The sequence below is a fragment of the Pituophis catenifer genome, unplaced genomic scaffold (assembly GCF_029215685.1).
Source record: "Pituophis catenifer annectens isolate HBS135680 unplaced genomic scaffold, rPitCat1.0.hap2 SCAF_4, whole genome shotgun sequence".
Taxonomy (NCBI): Eukaryota; Metazoa; Chordata; class Lepidosauria; order Squamata; family Colubridae; genus Pituophis; species Pituophis catenifer.
The window spans coordinates 341252-364023 of NW_027256884.1; the positions used below are offsets into that span (position 1 = coordinate 341252).

At 48.1% G+C, this 22772-nt stretch overlaps 1 protein-coding gene across 1 annotated transcript; it reads right to left on the reverse strand.

The window, feature by feature from the left end:
- DRGX (dorsal root ganglia homeobox) lies at window positions 1-22772 on the reverse strand. Its single transcript, XM_070943509.1, has 6 exons — window positions 22739-22772; window positions 20865-20962; window positions 20658-20759; window positions 17391-17563; window positions 15420-15532; window positions 1-272 (listed from the first exon to the last, which is right to left on the reverse strand). The coding sequence occupies exons 1-6, from the start codon at window positions 22770-22772 to the stop codon at window positions 1-3; spliced, it is 792 nt and encodes a 263-aa protein (XP_070799610.1).

Consider the following 22772-nt stretch of genomic DNA (forward strand, 5'->3'; position numbering starts at 1 on the left):
TCAAACGCTCTTCTCGCTTTCCTTGTGCTCCATGGTCAAGGGGGGCTTGTTGTCCAAGGCATTCTCGGAGGTCGACTTTGGCCCAGAGGCCGGGCTGGGGCTGGGACTGCTGGAGGCCAGAAGGTTGGCCGACTGTAGGACGGCTTCCGAGTGCTCCCGTGCCTTCATGCGCAGGGCTGCCACGCTAGCTGTGCGGTTGCTCTGACAGCCGTACGTGGGGAGGAAGGAGAGGCCCATGTGGTCAGGGACACAGCAGGAGCACAGAGGGCTACCTGAGGGAGAGAAAAAGGTGAACAGACAAAACCACCGGCTGCCAGAAGGATCACAAGCGAGAGCTAGAGCGGACTCAGCCCATAGCACACGTCTCTAGATACAAGCCAGAAGCAGCAGCAAAACCTGGTCCAGTTCAGAGACCATTTTAAATAGGGAAGCGCACAGAGATCGTAGCTCTAATGGAATGGGAAATATTTGCAAAGCAGGGGCAGAATCCACGGCTATCAAGGACACTTTGGACTATTTCCCTTAGACCGTGGAATGTCCGGCAGGAGCCATAAGGTCTGGATTACAGCTGCCCTTTGACGTTTCAGAGCTGGGAATTTTCTCCTTTGTCCCCATGCCCTGTGTACAATCGACAGGCAACACCAAGCAATGGGACATTTCTTCACTTCAAAACCTTTACCTAAAATAAGGAAGTCCTTACTGGCCACACAACCTGGCTCAGCCCTGCATTTTTTTTCCTTCACGCTTGATGCCAGGACCTGAAACCCCACGTGCTCTCACGGCTACAGATTAAGACAAGGGAAGCAAGGTGATAACATGTCCAGGTTAGCCAGTGTTAAAATCAAAGAAATGTTAGTTTAAAATCAATAACAACAAGTATTCATAATAAACCACAGTATGCCTTAAGTTCATGAGTCCAAGATCTCTCCCCTGAACTTTATTAGGACAAAAGTAAATAGTAAGATGTAAGTAAGTTAATTTCTCTCCATAAAGCGAAATTTCCGAATGGTGAGAGCCATCAACCAGTGGAACAGAAGTTGCCTCCAGAAGTGAATGGGTGCTCCATCACTGGAGGCTTTCAAAAAGAGACTGGATAACTCTTTGTCTGAAATGGCATAGGGTCTCCTGCTCAAGCAGAGGGTGGACTAGAAGACCTCCAAGTCATCCTATGTTCTGCTTCAGCTCCCAACTCTCCAGCTTCCACAGGGGGAGCAAAGGGGCAGGAAGGGGAGCGACTTGCACAAGATCCTCCCAGTGCGTAAGGGCAGAGGGGAGGATGGGGACATACCACATCTAACTCCCAAGCCCTGGGAGACGCCAAAGGTTCCACTGCTGGAATTTGGTTTCAGACTCATCAATAATGGCAGCACAAATGTTCATTTAACGTTTCTTTCTCTCTCGGAATAGGGAAAAAGGTGAATTATGCCTCCGACTGGCCTAATGCATGTATTTTACTTTAAAACAAATAACTACATAAATAAACAATTGGAAAAGGGAGGGCGGACATTTCTATCCCCCGAGGAAGCATTACCACCAGGCACCAACCGCACTAAGATGGTAAATGAATATATATAAATATATACGGAACCTATAAAAGCCAGTGTCCCCTGACATAACAGGAGCTGTTCTGAAGGATTCACGGAAGAAGCAGCATGTGGCAGGCCGTGGCCTCTTCTAGCAATAACTTTTTCATTTTTATGTAGACCTACAGTACATACTGATGATCCCTTAACAGACATTTGTACCCATTACGGTGGAACTCATAAATCTTGCTTGGTGAATTTAAACCCCTTTTGCGGACTGAGGAGAGCGACGTGAGTTTTAAGGAGGCCTCATAAAAACCTTTCCGGAGTCCCTGAGAGAATCCCCAAGACAAGGAGTCTGCGCTGGATGGAGTCTCGTCTCTGACGGACTGAATTACAGAAAAGCTTTTGGTCTCTGGAGAAGAAGAGCAGCTCAGCCTCCCACACGGGCGTAGCTCCACGAAGACAAGGGCAACGTGGGTTGTGGCCGATTTCATGGCCAGAGGCCCCTTTGCCTTCAGTCCTGATCTCCCTTTCAGCACTGACCGAGGTGGCCCTTCAGCTGGCTAACAAAGTCAACCTCTGGGAACTTTGGGAAACTGATCTCAAACAAATGACTTTGCCTTGGTCCCTCACTAAGATTAGTCCCGGGATAAGATTAAGTTACACAAACGTAGGCTTCGGTTAACATAGAGTTGAACAAAAGAGATCTTCTCCTACAGCTTCACCAGGGTGTGCCAATAAATCTCCTTATTCAACTACCGGTCTTGGAAGTGCTAATACTGGAGTCTTTTCCTGTTCCTCAGATGCCCCTTTAGTCTCTATCAGCCAACTATTCTTTGCTAAATCCAAGGTTAAGTCCTTTGTAGCGGAGCTCATGTACACTAGCTGACCACTAAAGCCAGCGGGAGAACTCCACTGCCTTCTCCTTCTCTCTCTCTCTCTCTCTCTCTCTCTTTCTCTTTTTGCTGAGATGTTTTAGGAATCGTGGAGCCTGCTGATTCTGAGGGGGAGTGAATGTCCAGTTTTCTGGATACAGCATCAAGGGATGCGCCAGGAGGGGGGGCATAGCTGTGCTCTGTCTTGCTTTGAAGGAATGGGATCTCCAGGTTAAGACGGTGGTCACAACTGTGCAGCTGACGCTCCTGCTTCTTGTCGTGACAGGTATGAAGGGGCGGGGCTTCAATCACCTGGTTGTGGCTGCCATCTTGACCCAAAGGTGCCTTTTCCAAAAGAACTTCCATGGAGGGTTTTCCCCCTTTGAAAACGTCTTGCTTCTCATCCAAGAAGCAACATACCTTCGGGGTTCTGCTAGTAGCTACAAATTCCCAAATCTGAAATATAAAAAATGTACACAGGCCCCTGTGGCACATGAGCGAGTGTAGGAAATGAAAGGCCAGACTGCCATCATAGAGGACAACAGGCGCTGGATCTGAGTTTGGGGATCGGCCTTAATGGTTCTATTGTTCACAATAACTACAGTTCTTGAGCTGCCCTCCAGGTTCAATCCTGGCCATCTTTGCTGAGCCACGGCAACACTGGGGGAGTCTGTCAACCCCTATTCAGAGGCCTCCCGACTGAGTCTTCCTGCGTGCAAAGCAGAAAGTCTCCTCCTCCATCTTCAAAACAACGGGGAAGACTCTGGTGGGCTCAGTGGTGGGTCTGTGGGGCTCTGTCCTTTGTCTTCTGCTCCAACAGAACGGCATATACTAGATGGGGAATTGGCCATTATTTTAATTTCCCATTGTTTATCAGCTATTTCTTTTCTATGAGCTAGCCCAGCAAACTTTTGTATTAATGCCCAAACACTCTTGGGACTAAATGCCCTTGTAATGGCAGATTTTGTATCTGGTTGCACATTTAATTAAAAAAGACCTGTAATATCATCACAGAAAGAGTCTTCTGGAGATTCTGCTGCCTGAGCAGCACAAACCAGATCTTCTCAGACAGATAGACTTCAGCAATCAGAGTATTTAGGATATGTTGTTTGAATCTTGACTTAAATAACAAATTGGATGGATGAAAAGGAATGGATGCTTAATCTTGGCCAGCCCAAAGGAGACCAAGAAAGAGGAAGAGAAGGATTGCTGAGGCCTCGATGTTCTTCTGGATGTTCTCAGAGAACATCCTCTAGGCACTGAGGAGCTGTGTGTTCTCAGGGAGTCTGGCCAGGTTGGCCTTACCTTCCTCACCTAACATCCTAAGATCACGCTCTCTCCATAGTGGGCTGCTTTCTGATACCTCTAATCGCACTTTTGCTTGGCTCCACGTCCATCAGGGGTAGGTTTGCTAAGGTGGACTTTCTTTTCTTTTTTCATCAATGTGTTTTAATTCTTTAGCTGGTTTGTTTAATTCTTTTCCATCCTCATTTTTGCTCCTGCAAGTTCCTGTGAGCCTCCGAATACACCCAATACATACTTTCCGTGGCTTTAGTGGCACTTGGTCTGAGCCCACCCCTCAGTTCTGCTCTGTAGGATTACTACTAGGGGCTCAGCGCCCTCACAATGCCGTATTTTCTTTTCCATGCCACATGAGAGGATTCAGTGCAGGAGGACAGAAGAGCAAGAAAAATAGCGACATATGGACACCAGTCACTTTTCCAGTCTTTAAAATCTTCTGCTACTGCAACCATCAACTTGAACTGCTATATTTTCCTCCCCACAAATCCAACCCATCAGGCTGGATGACCCATCTGGGCTACCGCAGCCATGTGTCCCCTGCCCTCCCCTGGGCATAATAACGCCGGGTGCCTCTCTGCTTGGCCTGACGGATAATATTTCAGCCGCTTTCTAGGCGCTGCTTTTGGCCCCGTGTCGAGGCCTTTTATTTACATGCCTTTGATACTCTCCAGAGTTGATTTCTGGTTATAAACCATGTTAATTGATCTGTTGCATCACTTCAGAAAATTGTTAACATGGGACAAAAAAAAAAAAAAGAAAATCATTAAGAAAATCAAATTCTACCACATGTTAGGCAAAGCCTGAGCAATGTTTGAATTTCATTTTTAAGTCCAGTGGGATACTAAAATAACGCAATAAGTACAGCTCAACGGTCCTGGTAAGGTGCTGCCACTTTAAGTAAACACAGCTGAAGGAGCCCACACACAAAATGCACACTTTAGTGAGTATAAGAGCCTAACTTTGTTTTGTTACTATTGCCTTCTAACCGGTGGACTGACAGCTATGGACCCCCCACGGCCTCGGTCAGTTGAGACTTTCACATAATCTTTGTTTTATTAAATTTAGAGAAAATGAGACCACCAGCTCCAGTCAGATCCTTGTCACCTGCAGCATTGCTACGAATAAGGCAAGGAAGCCGTCACTTGGGTTCTTCTGGCCAATATGCCACAGACACAACCAAAATCCAATTTTATCCCAAATATCCTGACATTATTCATAAAGTAGAGTGCTAGGACCTCTAATCTGGAGATTACTTTGCAAGCCAGCATGCCGTTTCCCACATCCCTCCTCCCCAACTGAGAGGTACCCCTCATAAGCAGGTAGATCTTCTACCAAACTTCTCAACACACCCAGGAACACTTGCAACAAAACGTATTTGGAGGCCCAGTCTCTTAACTGGGCCTTTGCTCATCCGTTCCAAGAATCTGCCATCTCCTATATTCTAAATTACAAACACACAATTAGTTTTCCATTAGGTTAGAGCAAATTCTGCAAAATTGATCTGGAGCACCTACTGTTGCTATATTACATCATGCTTGAAAGGCAGAGCTCGGACATAAATACTTAATGTAATAAATACAGTCTGAAATATTTGATCCACTTGACAGTTTAATTGATCTGCGACAGACAGACTGACAGGAAAAATTAAATTAGTCCTGCCTCATTTCTGCCAAAAGCACATTTTGACTCGAGGTACTTGAATTATAGTTTGGTTCACAAAAGATCCCATTTATACAGTTACCACTCAAGGAGAATAGGAGCAGTTCAGGCAGATCAGCTCTGGATTTTAAGAGGCACCTCATGGGTGCCCCAGTTCTCCTTCCTAAGAGTTTGGGGCAGGGATGCAAAACTACAAGACAAGATAATCCTTTTCTGGTTTTCAAAAAGGAAAAAAATGGGAAGGCTTGGGAGGGGGTGTTTCAGGGGACAAGAGGGGTCCTAAAATCTTTAGAGGGGCGAGTTTTTAAAGGGGGTATACAGTGATGAGTTTGGGGTCCCAGCCCCCATATGGTTCAAGAAGCAATGGATTTTCTGCATTTCTGACTTAAAGCAGTTTAGGATAAGGTGAGCTTTGAGTGGCAAGTCCTTCTGGCTTTACAATTCCCACATGACACATAAAGAGGCAGGAAGGAAACTGGTGAAACCCACCTATTTCATCGGGATTGCTAGTTAGCCAAACGCTGCTTTGTTCCCTAAGAGCGAACCAAATCCCAGGTGAAGCAGGCTGCTTCTGATCAGCGCTCTGTCGTCCTTAGGAAATGAAACCAAATTCTTCGGAGGGAAGCTGAAGGGACTGTAGAATCATTCTGCCCACAACTCTGGAGAAAGACAGGCGAGGAGGACATCGGCAAAAGACACGATTTTCACTTCAGGGCCTAGTCGATCAGAGGCTCTCCTGTCATCATGCTTGGGGACTGTGAAATTGAATACTTGGCCCGCACAAACGGTGATAGGATCATATGTCCCAAACAATTACAACCATGTCATATAAAGGAGACCAGATTCCTTCCACATACCACAGGGTATCTCTACTAGACAGTCAAGAAAAACATTTAATTCTGGTTGCTCCGCCTTGTATTTATCCATCTGACACTAGGCCCACAGGGTAATAGCAGAAGGACCTGCCACTCACTTTATAGCAAACAGACATCCACTGGAGACTTAATTCCAAATTTCCCCACTTCCTCTTCTGATATTGGCCCAGTTCCATCTCCACACATTCTACCTGGAAATTTCATCCATTCTGAAAATTTTCTATGAAGTTTCCTTCTAGTCAAGAGGAAAAACTCAGTTTCCCAATTCTGACTTCTCACTCAAGATTGCCTCTTATTCCACCCAAGTGGGATATTTTCTGCAATGCTAAATTAGGCCCAACTCTGCTGCCCCTCACCCAACCTTCCCTCTGCTCAAGATCCAGAGCTCCAAGGAGCTCACCCACTCAGAAGTCAGAACCTTAATCAAAAACACCACCATTCTCTGGCTCCTGGCTTTCTTGTTTCATTCCCACCTATGGCTCGCACTGAGGGTGAAATGAAATGCTAAGGTGACCAACTGTTTTACAATGAGAAGGAGGACACAAATAAATTGAAGAAAAAAAAATATATCGTAAATAAAAGAAACATTTTATTCATTGCAGCAATGAGTCTAATGCGTGCATGTGTGCCGTGTCGTGTTTCGGTAAGAAGTAAACAATGCCACTTGCGCATGGCACACTCTTGCGAGCGGCACACTCTCTCAAAACAATTCTGTGCGGAGCGCATGCGTCTCATAACCACGTCTCGCCGCACTGTACCGAGCCTTGATGAATCATCATGTCAAATACAAATACGTCACATCACACGCAACAGATCGGATCGGCATCGATCAAATACGGAGATTTACAGATTAGTCTTCAAATATCGAAAAGGAGGACATGTAGGAGGCCACTTTTCGAGAGAGGACAGAACTTACAAAAGAAGGACTGTCCTCCCTAAAGGAAGACGATTGATCACCTTAGAAATGCGAATCAGGTTTTTAAGCCACTTGGGATATTACAGGAAGAATTAAAACTGCAAAATGACAGTATATTCCATTAAAACCCTTCCTGGACTGGAGTTTGTCCCTGAAGCCTTGGCTACATCTATAGTTCCTAGAGTATCATCAATATAGAAACATGGTTTAGTTGTATCCAAACTTTTTATAATATACATTATTATTACAATTGATAGTATTTATCTTTTAAAACTTTGGAAGAAGGAGGTAACATATTCCATACAAGTAAATTAAGGACAAAACATGAAGTATATTATGCAACTAACTCAACTAAAGCTTCATGCAGGGGTGGGATTCAGCCAGTAGTGGGAGTCAACTAATTTAACAACCAGTTCTCTGACCTAATGATTTCTTCCAACAACCAGTTCACCAAACTGCTCAGAAATTTAACAACCGGTTCTCCTGAAGTGGTGCGAACTGGCTGAATCCCACCACTGGATTCAGCCAGTTCAGACTGGTACGGGGAAACCGGATGTTAATTTTAATCTGGTTTGCCAAACAGGTAGTTAAAAGGACTGGCTGACCCCACCCACCCACCCCACCTCTCCCCTCCCAGGAGTCTCCACACAGCCTGTTTTGGATGCCAGGTAAGTGCAGGGTCTGCGCAGAGGCTCTGGGAGGGCGAAAAACGGGCCTACTGGAAGTTCTGGAAGTCTGGAAACGGGCCAGTTTCCAGCCTCCGGAGCCCGGGGGAGGCCGTTTTTGCCCTCCCGGAGGCTCAAGGAATGCCTCCGGAGCCTTGGGAGGGCAAAAAAAAGGCCTGCCAGAAGTACCGGAAGTCCAAAAACGGACCCATTTCAGGCCTCCAGAGGGCCTCCAGAGCCCAGGGTAGGCCGTTTTCGCCCTCCTTGAGGAAATTCTCCAGAGCCTGGGAGGGCGAAAAACAGGCCTACCAGAATTACCGGAAGACCGGAAATATGCCCATTTCCAGCCTCCAGAGGGCCTCCGGAGCCCGGGGAGGCCATTTTCACCTTCCTGGAGGCTTGAGGAAAGCCTCCAGAGTCTGGGGAGGGGGAAAACGCCCCCACTCCCATGGTGCAGGAGGCCGAGTAGGCCACGCCCACCATGGCCACACCCACCCAGCAACTGGACAGAGAACCAGTTGCTAAAATTTCTGAATCCTACCCCTGCTTCCATGTCTACTGAACTTTTCAGAGAATGTCTGAAATGTACCATTTTGTAGAAGGGCAATATGGATGAGGCAATACTTAAAATATACAATATCAGTTTGTTCAACTAATATCCCTTTTTGGTTTGAAATTCATAAATATGTTTTATGATATTGCAAAGATATGTGTGTACTTTTGAATTATGTACTGAAACTCTGGAATGCATCATTGTATGAAAAATTAATATCAAGCAAGGGGATAACAAAGAAGATAATTAGTCAAAAGTAGAAAGGATATTACAGACCTTCAATCTGGGATTACAGAATGAAAAAACTGCACAGCAGACAACTGGTGAATAACATTTAGTATATCAAGATTTGTAACATATTCTTTTTAAAAGTGGCTGACTATTTTGTGTGTGTTTTTTTTTCTTTCTTTTTATTTTGCATCAAAAGAATAAACAAGGCATAAATGTTAAAAAAAAACAAAAAGAGGGTAACTGCCAAATATACAAAATTTACCAAGTTAAAGAAATGCAGATCAATATATAGAACTGGGAAGTATTGAACCGAAATGTGTTCAACTATTTACTTAATTAAATATGTGCATGTAAATAAAGGTATTCAATGTTTAATTAAAATTTAATTTTGTATTATAAATTTTATATTATAAATTTTATACAGCATGTGTAAGTCAGCTGATTTGAATGAAATTTTTCTGCCTGCACTAAGCCAAGAGCTGCACAGCTGTTCAAACAGCTGGTTTGAAACATGATGTTCAAAATCAAAGCCACCACATGCTGGCTTAGCATGATGTAGAAAACCATCTTGTGGCTTACTATTTTTATAATTTGCTTCCACTTATGGTAGGATTAGCTAGCTAGGATAACTGACTTTCTTTCGCAAAACAAAAAGATGAGCCATCACGCTTCATAAAATACTGTTTCTTTAAACTGACCCCCACTTCCCTTTCGCCGTCTCTGTAGTTCCAGCAGGACTCCTGAACGCGCACAAAACAGAGCCCAAGACTTTAGCAACAGCCCTTGCTGGAAAAAATGGATCCATTCAGAACTGCGTCTCCATAACGATCAAAAATATAATGAAGATCTAAAGACATTTTGAATCAACCAGCAAGGAGTCTGAATGAAAAGCATCTGGAATGCCTATGAATTCATGAAACAACTCCCAACACTAAATATTTCCTTTCTCTGAACACATAAATTTGCCTTCAAGGAAGACGATAAAAACTCAGCCCAGAAGAAAATCTTCTGTTTGGTTTTGCCTGCCCAAAATCACTCGGAGCCCCCCATGATATTCCTGCCTGTAAAGAGTCGGATGAGTTGACAAATTCTATTAATCCGGGGTAATTTACAGCTCAGCCCTTTCTCTCCCTCAGAAGCACCACAATTGAGTGTCTAGCAGCCCTTCTGCAATCCCAGCAGCTCCCAAGCCCTGAATGGCCCCGATCGATCCCCGTGGCTGCTTTGATGTATAATGCAAAAGCTACTTTCCCATCAATGGCGGAGGAAAAGTGGGGGGGGAGAGGAGGCGGCTCTACCCAAGCAGGAGTAGCCACGCAAAAGAAAGGGAGCAGCCGCTGCCGGGGAGGGGAGGGGGCAGCAGTGCAAGTCATGCTCTGAACAAGGAATTCTGCTTTGCCCTCCAATTTGCTCCAGGTGAAGAGAGCGAGATTCTCTGAGAGTTGAGAAACCAAAGGTTCCTGTTGGCCTCCATTAATGATTTTGCAATTAATGAATTGCCTCTGTCCATTAAGGAAGTGCGCTGGGCACTTGCTTTTAAGCCTGCTCGTTTATACTGCTAAATCCACGTCTCTCCCTAGAGCATCAATAAAACAAGGGCCGTGAGACAAAGTTTCTCATCCTCAGTGACCTCCAGGCGCGTGGAGTTGAAGCCCGCTTGGCCGGGGAGCTCTGGGATTGGAAGCCCACACGTCTTCCAGTGGCTGAAGCGGAGAGAAGTCGAGGCAAAGGATTTTCCCTTGGAGCAGCATCAGCAACCACGTGTGGGCGTGGGTCCATGGCTTTGTGAGGAAAAGCAAACCCTTTGGCTCCACACATCCACACCAACCTGCTCTCTGTGCCACGCTGTCCCTTTCCAGGGGGAGCAACGTCACACAAAGGAGGCAAAAGAACGTCAACTGTCAAGACGAGGAGATGGGCGGTCTCAGATAGGAAAAGGGAGCATGGCTTTGCTTGCTGACCCCCACTCCCAGGACCCCCACTTCCCTATGCCTTCCATGCTTCTGAATCCACGCAGGGCCCTTCCTTCCACAAGGTGCAGGCGATGGCACACTTTCTCAGCCTTCCCCTCCCTATATTCCTTTTGCAATTCAGTCCCAATTCACACTTTCTACGGGATTGAACCACTTCACACTGGGCCCCGACTTCTGCACTTCACTGGCATTCCTCCTGCCACTTTGCAACAGAGCAAAAGGAACACACACACACACACACACACACACACACACAAGGGTGAACCTTTGTGTAGTCACATTTGCCATCTTGATTTTTTTAATCGCCCCACCCCCATTGCTCCGATGACCCTGAAAGGATGTCCCTGGACCGCTTGGCTGGTCTCAGAAGCTAAGCAGGGTTGGGCTAATCCCAACTTGAAAGAGAAACCCAAACTGGGCGTGGTCACCAAGGGAGGAGGAGGGCATCTTGTCTTCTCAGAGGGGAAACCCCCTTTCAATAAAGCATGTGGCTAAGTAAGTGAAGGACTGCAGCCTTAGTGCCCATTTATTAAATCTTCAGTTTGCATTCTACAGCGAGGGAAGTCCCATGGGCCTCTGCCTAGAGAAACAGCAGATGGTTGAAGGATTAAGCAGGACCCCCACCCTCCCCCACTTGCTCTCAACTGCCCACTCCCACAGAAGCGGAGCTTTTAAAACAAGATCAAATCCACTCCTGGGCAGGTATAAATCTGAGGCCTGGACCTGGCCTGATGGGAAATGGTCATAGAGTTCTTCACCCTCTGGAGCCTTCTGGGCCGGGCAATCCCTTGGAAGCACAATGCCGGAATTAGGAAAACAGGATAGACTGTAGCAGGATTTGCTCAGTCCAGCTCTTGCAAAATTAGCTCTTTTCTGACCTGGAAACTCATCTAATTGCAAGTTAGGCTGCGTTAAAAAAAAAAAAGGCTAAGAAATATGGTTATTTTGCCCTGCTTGGATCCCTGCAATGGATCATCTCTCCGATATTCATGGGAATATCCCAGCCTGGCACTGCTTCTCAGCATGAATCTGCCTCTAGGCTAAAAAAAAGAGGAAGGAAATTCTTGACGTAAATATTAAAATATAATATTTGGGAAAATATAACCCTCTTACACATTACTTCCATCAGTTCAAAATAAGCATCTCTACCACCATAAATGATCTGTATACCACCCTGACCTCTATCTGTAAAAGAGACATGATACTTTCAGTTCCCACTGAGGAAGTTTTTGTTGGAAAGGAAGATAAATGGAGGCCAACTCCTGAAGTCAATCAGCTTCTAAAACTCTTTCTGAATATTCAGCATTTGAACAAAGCTCTGGCTTCTCATCTGCCCCATCCACAGGCTTCCATCTCTCCACCCCCACCCCCACCCGTGACCATGAGGGTCCAGGGCCCTGAGTGCCCCCTAAAGTTGCCCTGGCTAAACACCACTCAGCTTAATCAGGCTTAATACCAGGTAAATGCAAATATATCTGCAACTCTGCAGCATCATTTCATCTATATTTACATTTAAAAAATACCAGCTTTGTTCCATATGCATCAATTTTGGGAAAGTTTGTCTAAAAGTACAGTCTGAATCCCTCTCTCCATTCTTTCTTTATGACAACATTGGATAACAACACTCCTACAAAACCACACTGGTCTGCACACTGCATTTCCTGCCATAGTACAATGTGCCCCTTAAAGGCTGATGCAATCTGTACACTGCCACAGGGCCCACAAATCACAGGATGGATATAATGCTGGGACTTACCTGTGTGTATAAAATTATATTGGAAAAAAGCACACACTATTCTACTTTTCTTTTAATTTATTTACCCAGAAAAAAGGGAGAGAGAGAGAGAGAGAGAGAGAGAGAGAGAGAGAGAGAGAGAGAGGGAGGGAGAGAGGGAGAGAGACTGGCTTGAGCTAGAAGCAGCATGAGCTCCTAGCTCTGCTGGCATCCATCATTCAGCCGCTCTCTAAATCCCAGGCTTCTCTCTCGTTATGGGCAGTAACCAAGTCTATTGATGGTCAGAGGGAGCCAGCACAGCTAAGGAGAGTTACAGACCTGGGACTCGATGCTTGGACTCCGATCCCCAGAGTGCACCAAAGCGAGGCCAGAGAGAGAAATTCCTGGATGAAGTTCCCTACTCGCATCCTTGAAGTCAATTTGAATCACATCATTTGAATCTGGCTGACTTGGTCCAGATGTAGCTGTCCTGCACCCGAGGCACCAGGATCAGGCTGACCTTGATTGATTCAGCCATGTCCAGTTTGATCTAACGCTTTGGCTCCATTTGCCATTTCAAGTCAAGTGTTCAAATTGAAAGCAGATCTCTGAATCAGAATACTTATGCCTTGTGGGTGAATTGTCTAAACACAAGCAAACCCCCCCCCTAATTTTGCAAAAAGGGTGCGTAACAGGGAATCAAATCCACAAGTGACTTTAATGCAAACAACTCCCTAGCTGATCGGATTTTAGCAATGCCTTTAATCTAACCTTTAACTAACACACTGATGTTTATCAATGGTAAAACTGTTGATGTCACATCTTGATACAGGAAGCATTGAGACCTAAAGCGAGCTCTTCCCAAGAGCAAACGCGGCTCTTGTCTGTATCTATCATATGTGCAAAGGATTATAAAAACAAATACGGCAAGCCAGGAAATCCAGAGCTCCGGAGCTGTCCACAAAGTATGATAAAAAGAAGTTAAAATGGCAACCCGACAATGCAGCGTGCATGAAATAGCAGCCCTCGCTCCGGTCATTCTGTCGTGGCCTAAAGAGGCCCTGCAAACCACTATCTTTACATCCAAGATGCACCTCCACCTCGCATCTTCAGGCACAGAAAAGTGGCTAAGAGAGTTGCATCCTGTTGACACAAAATAAGGGAAGGGGCATCCCCAGGGCAGACCCCTGCTGCACTTGCCAGGCTGAAAAGGGGAAGCAGCCCGTGGGAGATGCAGGGAGCCGGAGGGGCTTTGATGGAGGGCAGCTTTCAGCCCCCTCACCCAGCAGGACAGGCACTTCCAGCTCCATTAAAGTCAATCAAGAATGTTGCTAAGCTGGCATCAATAGGGAGAGAAAAAAAAAACCCCAAGACTATGATTTTGATTGGTCCTTCACCAAAAAATGGTCTTTCTGCTACTTTTGGAACAAGAAGGTCAATTTATTCCATCGACTCTCCTGGTTAAAACAAGCTGGAAGCTCCCTCCGGCCCCACTCAAGAAGGCTTCACCCCCGTCTGGGCATTTCCCTGGAGGCTCCGTCAGGCCCTTCCTCTCAGCCTGTCCAGTTGGGGCTGGGTGGGGGCCACAGTCCCTGCTCGACATTGCTGGAACAGAAAAGCTCTACCTTTTGCAAACTATTCTTCGGCCATAAAGGACATTTTCCTTCATTCAACAAACGGGTGACATTTTCTTGAAATATCAGAATGGGAGGAAACATTTTCCTACTAAATATCATCATTTTTTTCTCTCTCTCCCAGTATATTTTCTTTCAAATTCTCTCAATTTTGTTTTCCTTTTCTTACGCTGCTGCTCCATAGTTCTCTCTTTCTATTTTGTAACTTTCTTTTGTTTTTTCCCTCTACTATCCACAGGGGACAAAACAAGAAAAGATTGGGAGTTGGTGGGGCCTCCCCCAACTGTCTGACACTAGCCATAAAAACCACCTGAAGCTACTCAGAAAGTATCCAGAAGTTATGGGAGACTGAGGACTTTGGGACAGATCTATTGTACAAGCCTGCTGGGGAAAAGGCAAGGGTTCGGGTGAATTCTAAGATGGAAATAAAGCTCCTGGGGGAAATCCCTCAGAGCCCTTGTCAATGTTAAGTTGTGGGAACCTCAATTCCCAGAATTCCCCAGCTGGCATAGGCATAGTCCAGAAGTTGAAGTCCCCACATCTGAAAGTTAGCAGGGTTGGGAAACGCTGCTTTAGAGGAATGACAAAAAGGTGATTTTTCAAACAATTTGAAGAGAAGCAAGAAAGAGGCAGGGGAAAGACGCCCACCAGAAACATGGCAAGGAGGGAAAAATCTAATGTTTTACCGAAACAAAGTTCCTCTTGATGCCATGGGTCCTGTGCTTTGCTAGCCCAGCCCTTTTGCATATTCAGCTTTGCCCAAAGAGAGGGCAGCAGGGCAGAGGGTGATTAGCTCTGCCAGAGAACTTTCATCACGAAAATACGTTTTTGATATGTGGTAAGTTTGCCTTTGGGTAGAATTTGTCCAGAATAGAATAGAGGGAAGAGGAGGAGGAGGAGGAGGAGACCCTACACCCCAAGGCCCTTTCCAACTCTGTTATTCTGAGGTAGAACATGAATTCACAGGAGTGGCCCAGTCAGCCTTTTCAATTCAGCACTGATATTTGTCCTTTCCCAGCACATTTTACAGCACATAGTCTAAGAATTCTAAGCCCAGTGGGGCAAATGAATTGTCCTCCCAAGACTTTATAGGATTTCTCCTTTTCAGCTCATGGTTTAACCGGTTGCATCTCAAATCAGGCCTCCGTTTCCAAGAACCCATTTCTCTGTAGGCACTTAGCCAAATATAGTAACAGCATGAATGTTGACTCAGAAGGAATAGTTCCATCGATTTTAATTGTATCTCCTCCCAAGTAAGATTGCATCTTAAAAAATTAATAAAATTTAATTTCATTTAGAGTTGGGTCCCAAACATACAATAATAAAATTGAACATTTAACCATGAAGTCAGAACGTGATGTTCAAAAACACCAGCTCTGCCAAGGAAGCCCAGCCAACTCCGTGGCACTCAACGAGCGAACTTCGGCTCAGTCCAAGGGGCGGCTGCTTCTTATTGCCAGAGGAGACTTTGGCCTGCTGCGCATAAAATCTCTTACCTTTGAGGGATGCTACTTGGGACAAGGCTTGGGCATAGGTCGCTGTATTGAGGAGGGTCCCCGGCAGACAGGAAGGGAAGAAGGATCCAGAAGGACCAACAGCTCTGCTGAGGCTGTAGTGGGGGAGGGGAGAGGGAAGATGACAAGCAAGCAGTTCAAGAATGGATCAATCCACTGTGGTCTCAGCATTATCCGTCCGCCTTCAGGAACATCAAGATGTTGACCATCACATTACTTTGAACATCTGTTCTAAAGCAGCCACCTGCTAGTGTGTGTTGGAATTTCATTCAAGATGTCGGTGTTGACCTTTAAATGCTAAATGGCCCAGAACCAGAGCGCCTCCATTAGATCTCCCCTCGGGCTTTACAGCCAACCATTAAAGTTCTTCTCCAGGTCCCATTACTTCAGACAGGCAGGTCCTCTTCTTCAAGAGCAGGACTTTCAGGCAAGCCTCTTTCAAAGTCAGATGGTAACTTACCGATTCCATTAAGCTTTTGGAAGATGATCGGCTAATTCCTCTTCTTTGGGTAGCCTGTTGCTACTAATCTAGTGCTTAATTTTTCAGCCTATTTATATTTTTGCAGGGGGATCTACTAAGAGGCTCTCTCTTTCGCCAGAGTGCGGGACATGGAGTAATGGATTGAATTTACAGGATGGCAGTTTCCCATCTTGAAATGTCCAGAAGAGCAGTTTAATTGTAGCACAGGAGAGCTAGAGTAGGGCTCTCCAAACTTGGCAACTTTAAAACTTGTGGACTTCAACTCCCAGAATTCCCCAGTCAGCACGGGTGCTTATTGTTCTGTGTCAACTGTGAAAGATGCAATTGTCCCTTTCGGTTATTAGCCGTAAAAACAGTGGTGGGATTCAGCCAGTTCGCACCACTTCGGGAGAACCGGTTGTTAACTTTCTGAGCAGTTTGGCAAAATGGTTGTTGGAAGAAATCATTAGGACAGAGAACAGGTTGTTAAATTACTTGAATCCCACCACTGCGTAAAAACCACCGTTTTATCTTAGAACAACTACATGAGGCCCTGTGGCAGCTGCCTCTCTTGGCATCCATGTACTTTATACGCATTTGGCACCTTCCCACAGGGCATAAAGTATCCACCCAATTTGTCCCCTTGGTGAGCCAGGTAGAAAGCCCTCCAGATGCGGCAAAGGCACCAAATGCTCCAAGACAGAGAGAAAGGTGGGCATGGGCACTGCGCAAAAGTTGAGACGGAAGTTGTGAGAAGCACAGATGAGGAGGGGCAGAAGCATCTGACTTAAGAAGTGCGGTTGGCAAAGAAAGTAAGGAAACAGTTCAACTTTAAAAGACATTATAGAAGAAGAAGGACTGGTCCTGCCCCCCACTTTCCACCCATGAAGGAACATGGGAAGGATGAGAAAGTACGTCGAGCCTCATCAATTTCTTCCCTCTGTGCAACCACAAAGGACTTGTGCAACACAATTGCAAGCCGTCTTATAGGAAAGCCAGGAGAGAACCCATCCCTGTGCTTGGAGAAAGGGCTCAGAAACCCCCTCCTGAGCACAACTCCCAAATCCCCCACCCCACTTCTCCTTCCATTTCTGTCTAGATCTCTCTTTGCATTAATACTGCCCTAGGCATCACTGCATGCCCTGATTCACTCTCTTGCTCCATAGAAACTCTTTTCAATTTCTTCTGTGTTTCCAGGACCAAAAAGCTAAGCAGACAATAGAGTTCTATCTTCGTTAATGTTGCCTACTTAGCCTAACCTTGTGTTGGAGTCATCTGAACATCTTCTTCTCTGTTATAGGACGCTCCTCCTTTTAAATCTACATGACATCAATTCATTCCCATTCGTTGGCGCCTCCGTTAGATTTGATTTGATGTTTAATTTGACTGAGGAAGACTAGAAGCACCTTGGACAGCTCCCCACCTTTCATGCTCTGCCTAGTAGCCTGTAGGTAACCCAACACCTAGAGGAGCAACGAGAAGCCAAAGCTTACCTCTGCTGAATCTCCAGGCTCTCCTTCTTATTCCTAGGTTGGTCAGCAGGGGAGGGGGAGCTTAAATTTCTTCCAGGGGGTGTCACTTCTGTCACGGCCTCCTTAGAACTTTCTTGATCAGAAGATCCTCTCTCTGTTTTCCTCCATTTAGCTCTTCTGTTCTGGAACCAGACCTGAATCAGGTTGGAGAGAAGCACCGAGAATCCTTGTGTGAACATTTTAAAAAAAATCATACAGGTGGACTTGTCTTCTTTGGACAATCTTCTAAGAAGGCTGAGGTTCTAGGAAAAGGTCACGTTCATGTGCCCTAATCATCTTCAAAAAATAGGAGAAAAACAAACAACATATATGCATATACCTGTGTGTATGTACGTACATGTATCTATGCAATTATAAGGTCACCACAACTGCAAAATTATTTAAAATGTCTGCAAAAAGCAGGCTGAAATGTAGTTTGACTCTCTTGCTACTAAAAGAACCAGTCCTGCAAATCGGAGTGCGATTATTTTAAACGGAGTTTGGCTTAACTTGGTTGTGCTTTTATTGCTTTTATTAGTGGCAATGGGGCTTTCTTAGTTATGGGCTGAGGAAACCCACCATTTAAAAGATGATTACAGTGTGCTGAGTATCATTGTTCTTATTATCACTCCATTTTTATTTAGCCTGCTTTTAATTGCATGTATCAGCAAAGGCTGAATAATGATTTTATCTGCATTCCAAATTTAGGAGTTAAACGCAAAGCCAATTGCAGACACTTCCTTGTGCCTTAATTGAATGAAGGTCACCGCTATAACAACATTTAATTGAGCTATTTTTCATTATCATATTTTAATGACTTTGCAATGACAGTTTGCCGGCTTCTGAAGAAAGGGCCTGATGAAGTCGTTTATTTTCGTATTTAGTTTTTGTTTGACAACATCATCTTCGATTAAGGCAGGGTCTTTCAGCGCATTAATCATATTTGAATGAGCAGAGGGCAAGAGTGTAAACAGAGCTTCTTCTCCGGGTGTCCCAGCATGAAAGCAGACCCCCAACTCCATTGTCTGCCTGCATAAGACCCGACAACAAGGCTAAATGCTATAATTGTCACCACCCCTATCTCGCCCTTGCACCTTTCAGGGAGAAGTTATGATCTTCTGAATGCTCTGTAATTGTCCCATTTATCTCAATTTGCAGCACAGTCTTTAGGCACCAATTGCTAAAATGGTGGGAGGGAAAACTTCAAACCAACATAGCTCCCATGTACTGGCAAAAGGGAGATTTCAATGTCCAAATAATAATAATCATCATCAGTTTAATTTTCTTGCACATGACCAGTGATTCATGTTCAGATTTAATAATCATGGTTGCATAATCTGATTATGGAAGAAATAATTTGTTTACAATCCCCAATTTACTGCAGTGAATTCCATTATCTCTCCTCAGCCATTGGGTTTTAAGAGATACTAACATGACCCAGGGGAAGGCGAGGCATGCTATTATATTTCCTACAATTAGATCTTTGCATAATCTTAACCCCAAGCACCTACATAAAAAGAAGACAGAAACAGCAGGCAGGAAAAGCCCCATAAATAGCATATGTGGGCATAAAAAAAAAACCGCTTGGCTCTTGCTAAATAAGAGGGGTGTGGGTGTGTGGGTGTTTGTGCGTGCGCGCCCACGCATGCAGATGTGGAGCTATTCAGCACCTGGTTCCGTCTTCCGGGGTCTGTTTGCACATGGAGATGTCCTCCCTGAGAGGGACTGCACAGCCAGATGGGTGCCAAGGGGAGGGAGCTCTCTTTTAAACAAGGCTCTACCTCTTCATGGTTAGAAAGGAGAAGGCTAAATTACACCTTTTTTCCTCAAAAAAAGAAAAGAAAAGAAAAAGAAGAAAAGCAGGTTCTCCTGGGGAATTCTTCCCATGCAGAGGAAGGCTCCTTGATCTCAGAAGCAGGTGGGTTAAAGGGAAGGCTACCCCTGTCTGAGGCAACCCAAACTCTGGAACTTTGCACTAAGAAACCTGGGGGGTTTTCCTGCCATGTTCTTGCTGTCAGTTGCAATTCCATCACTGGTTTCCCCTAAGGAAAAAACGATATTAGGCACCCAGAGGCAAGGAGGCACCTGTGGCTTCGTCCCTAGGAAGACTCTGCCCCACCCACCTGAATGAATGAAACCATTCCCCCTCCCTCCGCCGCAATTCCTCCCCCCCCCCACCTCCCCCCAATACCTTGCTTGGCACAGAGCCTTGGAAAGACCCCGGGCCCTTCTGTTCACCCAGATTCTCCGAGAGCGGGACAGTCAGAAACCAACGGATACATTTCCTCACAGGACTTAAAGTGAAGCAGGCACGCAACCTCAGCCTATGTCGCCCAGGACATCGCCACGTGTTTCCCGCTCCTCACGAGAGGGACGCTCCTAAGAAGGTCTTCGGGCTAGTTGGGAATAGAACTGCTTCTGCAGGCCTCCAGGAGAGAAAAAGCGGCAGGTCCATCGCAGCCAAAGGCAGCCCAGCCCAATCCAACGTAAAAACAGCGCGGAATTCCACTAGTCGACAAGCTGCTCACTGACACATTTTGCTAAACGTGGCTCTATTTTAATGCATTTCATTCGTTCTGACATCCAGAAAGGAGGAAAAGCAAGGAAACTTCGGGCAGAATGAAGAGAGAAACAGCACCGTTTTCTCCGTATCTTCTGGGCGTAATATATATATATATATTCGCACCTTCCCCAAAAGGGATGGATGGATGGAAGCAGAGGAGCCCCGGTGTGCGAGAAATGGACGGCTCTTCCCGCTAAAGCTTGTTCCGGACCGAGCGAAGCCAGAGAGCCTCGCTTGGCGAGAACCGGCTCCGGAGCGGCTCCGGAGGAAGAGGCCTTCTTGGGCCCCGTTTCATTCAGATCAAGCCAAGTGGCTTTTTTCATTCGGTCACCTTCACCGGACAGCAGCTTCGCCAGAGCCGTGGGAGCTTCTGCCCCCCCCCCGGTTCCCCCGCGCGCCCCTCCGCCCCTCCAATGTACGGAAATGGACGGGCGCTGATGTAATTTAGTGCCTCAGAGACACGGACAAATTAGTGTAGAACATTATCACTGGTTAATTATGAATGACCGATTAATCAACCTAATCTAATATTCCACATTATGTTGATGTTATTAAAGTGCATCGTGAAAATGACAGATCGGCTTCATTTATTTTCTTTGGCCAAATGTGCCGGTGGGTCCCCTCGCAGGCGAAGGCGAGAGGAAAAGGGGCCGAAGCGGGAGGCGGAAAGGCCGAAGCTCCTTTACCTGCACGCGGGCCTCGGTCAGGTTGATCTTCATGGCCAGCTCTTCCCGGGTGAAGACGTCCGGGTAGTGAGTCTGGGCGAAGACCGCCTCCAGCGCCTCCAGCTGTGGGGAGACAAGCAGCGCCGTCGGGCAGGGCTCCCGGGCGGTCCCCCGACCCACCCCGGCCCCACGGCGGCCCCCGCGCGGAAGGACGGAGCGGGCCGGTACCTGCTGGAGCGTGAAGGTGGTCCGGTTCCGACGCTGCTTCCGACGGAGGAAGCCGTCCTCGAAGTCGGCGGTGGAAGGCCCGCCGAAGGCCGTGGCACCTGAGCCAGGAGAAAGGGCCGGTCAGAGGGAGCCCCGAGGGGCCCCGGACGGACTCCAAGGCTCCTAACTTAGCGGGACGCCTCTGGGCCGAGCAGGGAAGCCTCGCCTTTCGCGATTGGCGCCTTTGGGAAGGGGCGGCAGGGCTGAAATCGCCCGGGAAGGAAGCCGGAGCTCCACGATGCTTTCCCGGGAGGATTTGCTTCGCGCCAGACGGGCTGCGCTCCGGCCCAGAAGGAGCGGCCAATCCTCGGCCAAGGGGAACCAGTGAAAGGCCAGTGGGAAGGCCCGCGGGGGAAATGGGAAAGCTGCCACGCCGGACGCCCTGGGGCGGTGGTCGAAGCCCCCCCCCCCCAGCAGAGCCGTGGCGCTTGAGCCGGGTTGGGAGTGGCCAGAGGAAGGCCCCGGGACCGCCCGTCCAAGCCAGCGCTGCTCCCTCCTGTACTCTGTGCGGGAGAAAGCCACCTGGCCCCCGACGAGCTACCCGACAGGGAGGGGAACTTCCCGCAGGGAGCCTGGCTCTTGCCCGGGTACCGAGAAAACGCCCCAGTTGATCCTGGCGATGCCCTGCAGGGCCCATCCGAGCAGCCTCGTTACGCGCCGCCCGCCCTTCGGCCTCTGTCCCGGCTCCCCGTGGGTTTCTCTCCCGTCCCGTCTCCCCTGGGCTCCCGCGAACTGCGGAGGAGCCGGATGTCTTTCGCCTCTTCCAGGGGACCCGAAGGCCTGTCCGTCCCTTGTGGCGCCGCTCCCCGTCCATGCAGCGGCCGCAGGTGCGGAGGGATTCTCGGGGCGGCCTCCGGCCTCCTTTGCAGACGCTCGAGGGTGGCTGCGAAGGAGGCCCGGCCCAAAGGCGTCCCGCGGGGAGGAGGGAAAGCCTCGCCGAGCGGCCGCTTAGACGGCCCAGGGCAGCGCTACACCGGGCATCCGCTGAGCTGGCCCCGCTCGCATTTGCCCAGCCGCCCGGGCTCCGCTCGCTCCCCCAAGTTTAAGCGGAAGGAGCGACTGACCTGGTCTCCAGCCCCTGCGCCCCCTTCTCTCCGCGGACGCCTCTCTGGAGACGGAGCGCTTAGAGCCGGCCCGCAGCCCCCTTCCCGGAGACCCCCGCCAGCCTTGCCTACCGAAGAGGATTTTCGGAGCAGGCGCTGGAAGGGGATGGCTGGACACCGGTGGCCCCGCCTGCCCTTTCCTTCCTGCCCCCGCCAGGCTTCCGAGCTGGCAGGAGTTTTCACCCGGACCATCTCCCGTCCCTCTGCCGCCAAGAGAAAGCCGGAGGGTTCGCCTTGTTCCCGCGAGAAGCCTCCCTCCCCTCCCCGGGCCCGGCTCCTTTCCAGAAGGGCAGATTTATGTCGCCCCCGGGCCAGCCGCTCCCAACGCCGCCGCCGCCGCCTCCCGATTACAGGCGAAGCGGGAGCATCTGGGCGGCAGGAGGCGGCCGGAGCCTCCGGGCTTGGCCTCTCAGCGCCCGCGCGCGGCTCTCCGGCTGCGGCGGAAGCAGGTGGGCCGCTGGCCGCCAGACACGTGTGAGGCCGGGCCGGTCTCGCTTCCCCAACGGCCAGGCCGCCCTCGGGCCGAGCTTCCCCGCTCGCTTCTCCTCAGCGGCCGCGGCCGAGCCTCCTTTGAGCCCGGGAGCCTGAGCGCAGTCCCGCCTGCTCTCCTCCTGGGCCCGACCGAGGGAGCCAAGCTGCCGCCCAAGAGCGCTTCGCCCGCCCGCCCGCCCGCCCGCCCTCCAGAGAAAGTTGCGCGCCTACTTACGGTCGGGGCTGCGCGCTAACACTCACCCTCCAACGGCGGGGGACAATGGAAGTAGAACAT